Here is a 3,251-nt window from a genome sequence, read left to right as displayed (position 1 = left end):
ATTTAGGGGTTTTGGGGGAGCAGATGTAGGGGTAATGGGGAATAGATTTAGGGATAATAAGGAACAGATTTASGGTTAATTTGGGGCACAGTTCAGGAGTTATGGGGTAGATTTAGGGATAATAAGGAACAGATTTAGGGGTAATTTGGGGCACAGTTCAGGGCAATGGGGGGCACTCACCCGGCTCCGACTGCAATGGGGGGGTCCCGGCCGTGCCCCCCTCGCTCAGCCTCGCCCCCCCTCCTTGGCAGCTCCATGGGGAGGGGCTGCAGGACTCCCCCCCGCTCGGGGGCGCGGGCGAGGATGACGACGATGAGGCCGAATTGGAGGAAGGACGGGTCGGGGGCGGCGGCTCCCCCGCGGGGCTGCGGGGTCGGACCCAGGCYGAGGGGTCCCCAAAAGGATCGGGGGAGGGGGCTTCTCGCGGGCCGGGACCGCTGAGGCAGCGGCTGCGACCCCGGGGAGCGGCACCCCCGTCCCCCCAGAGCCCCTCGGCGCCGGGACCGCTGAAAACGGCGAAATTGGGGGGCTCCGGGAGGCGGCCCGAGGGGCTGCGGGGTCGGGGGGGTCCGGGAGGGTCCGGTTTGGGGCCGGGGCTCTGTGGGGTCCAGGGTCGGGAATCCGGGGAGGGTCCGGGCGCGGGGTGAGAGGGCGAGTCCAGCCCCGAGTCCTCCACGTTCTCCGGGGACGAGGAGGAGAAGGGCGACGAGGACGAGGTGAGGACGTAGGAGCGGGGGGCTGCGGGAGACCCCCGGTCAGGGCGTGGTGACATACGGGGGGTCCCCGTGTCGCCCACASCCTCCCCAAAATCCTCACCCGGGAAATCCTCGGCTTCGAACGCCGACTCCAGGGGGGGACCGAAAAGAGCGGCMGAGGGCAGCGGGTCCTGGGGGGGCTTGGAGGGGACGCTGTGATAGGGACAGAGGGGAGGGGGCTCGGAGGGTGCTGGGGACCCCGCAGGGATGGGGTGTGACCCCTCAGGGACAGGGTGAGACCACCCCATGGCACCCCAGGACAGGGCGTGACCACCCCAATGCCTCCCCAGGATGGTGTGTGACCCCTCAGGGATGGGGTGTGACCACACCATGGCACCCCAATGCTGCCCCAGAACAGGGTGTGACCATCCCAATGACCCCCAGGACACGGTGTGACCCTTCAGGGATGGGATGTGTCCAGCTCATGGCACCCCAATGAACCCCAGGACACTTTGTGACCCCACAGGGACAGGGTGTGACCACCCCAATGCCCCCCAGGATGGGTGTGACCACCCCAATGACCCCAGGACAAGGTGTGACCCCTCGGGGACAGGGTGTGACCACCCCAAATGCCCTCCAGGACACGTTGTGACCACCCCAATGCCCCCCAGGACACATTGTGACCACCCCAATGACCCCCAGGACAGGGTGTGACCACCCCAATGCCCCCCAGGACACATTGTGACCACCCCAATGCCACTCAGGACACGTTGTGACCACCCCAATGCCACCCCACCCCGTACCTGTTCACCGGTGCCACCGGGAGTCCCCTCCCCGCACTGTCACCTGCAGGGAGAGGGGACACGCTGGGGGTGGCAGGGCCATTGTCACCCACCCCAGGACCCCCCTGATGTTCACCCCCCCATCCCCAGGACCCCCTGCCCAGTCTCACCCGCTGCCAGTGTCCCCTCGGGGTCGGTGTCACTCGAGGCCGGGGTCAGGGACGCCGCGTGTCCTGCGAGGGATGTCACCGTGAGGGGACACGGAGCCACCGGGACCCCAAAGCTCTGGGGTGGCTCGGGAAGGGGGGGGATGGCCCCCGGGGGTGGTGACTGACAGGGAGTGGGGCTCAGGAAGGGTGGGATGTCCCCAAGGGAAGGGTTTAGAAATGATGGTATGTCCCCAAAAATGGGGGTCAGGAAGAATGGGATGTCCCCAAAGAATGGGGCTCAGTGATAGTGGGATGTCCCCAAGGAAAGGCTCTCAGAAATGATGGGATGTCCCCAAGGGACAGCCCCCAGTGACAGTGGCATGTCCCCAAGGGACGGCTCTCAGGAATGATGGGATGTCCCCATGGAAACAGTTTAGAAATAATGGGATGTCCCCAAGAATGGGGTTCAGGAAGGATGGGATGCCCCCAGGGATTGGGGCTCAGTGACAGTGGGATGTCCCCAAGGGAAGAGGTCAGAAATGATGGGATGTCCCCAAGGAAAGGGTTTAGAAATAATGGGATGTCCCCAAGAATAGGGTTCAGTAAGGATGGGATGTCCCCAAGGAAAGGGTTCAGAAATGAGGGGATGTCCCCAAGAATGGGGGTCAGTGACAGCAGAATGTCCCCAAGGGAAGGGCTCTCAGAAATGATCGGATGGCCCCAAGGAATGCGGGTCAGAAATGATGGGATGTCCCCAAGGGAAGGGGTTCAGAAATGATGGGATGTCCCCAAGGGACAGCTCTCAGAAATAATGGGATGTCCCCAAGGAATGCGGGTCAGAAATGGTGGGATGTCCCCAAGGAATGGGGGTCAGAAATGATGGGATGTCCCCAAGGGCTCTCAGAAATGATGGGATGTCCCCAAGGGGGACTGCCCCCTCCCCACGCCGCCCCTCCCCGCAGTGCCACTCACGGGACGCCTGCCTCCTGACGGTGCCCTACAAGAGAAGGGGACAAACATGAGGTGACCCCAAAAGGGGCTCCCGCCTGTCCCCCCACGGCCCCCCGGSCTCACCCCAACACCGGGGGCCAGGATCAGATTTCCCACGGTGGCCTTGAGCTGCTCCACGGTGGCCTCGGCGCTGCCGGGCGCGTCCCGCGGCTGCACGGGTTTGATGTGGACGTAAAATTTACGGGGCTCGTCCTCGTCGTAGTCGGAATCGCTGGAGGAACACCCGGGATTCTCCACCTCGCCTGAAACCCCGTTAAGGCAAATCCCAATGTTTGGAATTCCCCCCCAAAAAACGCCTCGGATCACCCCAAAATTCCTAATTTTTTTCCCAGGATACTGTGGGCTGTGTCCGGGCGCACGGTGAATCCGTCCTCGTCCACCTCGGGGCAGCCCTGCAGGGACACGCTCGGACATTCCCAGTGCTCCCAGTATGGGAATGGTGGCGCTGGGGTGGGGGAAACTGAGGCACTGACCGGGTCGGTGTCCGGAGATTCCCTGGGGAGGGAGGGGAGAGTCAGGCGGTGGGGTGTGGGGATGGGGGAATTTGGGGATGGGGGAATTCGGGGATATAGGATGTGGGAGTTCAGGGATATAGGATGTGGGAATTCAGCGAT

The 3,251-nt window shown here is 63.3% G+C and overlaps 1 protein-coding gene across 1 annotated transcript in view; it reads right to left on the bottom strand.

Moving 5' to 3' along the window:
- Positions 1-180: 180 nt before the first annotated feature.
- The window catches only part of FCHO1 (FCH and mu domain containing endocytic adaptor 1), a gene marked incomplete at its 3' end in the record, with an annotated part of 8,735 nt that continues 5,664 nt past the window's right edge, over positions 181-3,251 (bottom strand). Inside the window, exons 12-19 of the mRNA XM_057387647.1 lie at positions 3,111-3,132; positions 2,975-3,029; positions 2,701-2,879; positions 2,599-2,623; positions 1,648-1,710; positions 1,499-1,541; positions 817-908; positions 181-738 (exon numbers count right to left, since the gene is read on the bottom strand). Of these exons, the coding sequence (XP_057243630.1) occupies positions 181-738; positions 817-908; positions 1,499-1,541; positions 1,648-1,710; positions 2,599-2,623; positions 2,701-2,879; positions 2,975-3,029; positions 3,111-3,132 (1,037 nt within the window). The remainder of the gene's footprint in view (positions 739-816; positions 909-1,498; positions 1,542-1,647; positions 1,711-2,598; positions 2,624-2,700; positions 2,880-2,974; positions 3,030-3,110; positions 3,133-3,251) is intronic.

Source organism: Malurus melanocephalus, unplaced genomic scaffold (assembly GCF_030028575.1).
Source record: "Malurus melanocephalus ecotype Western Australia unplaced genomic scaffold, MMel_1.1 scaffold_1281, whole genome shotgun sequence".
Lineage (NCBI taxonomy): Eukaryota > Metazoa > Chordata > Aves > Passeriformes > Maluridae > Malurus > Malurus melanocephalus.
The sequence above is the reverse complement of the archived record's forward strand: the minus strand, read 5'-3'. Positions and strand labels throughout refer to the sequence as shown.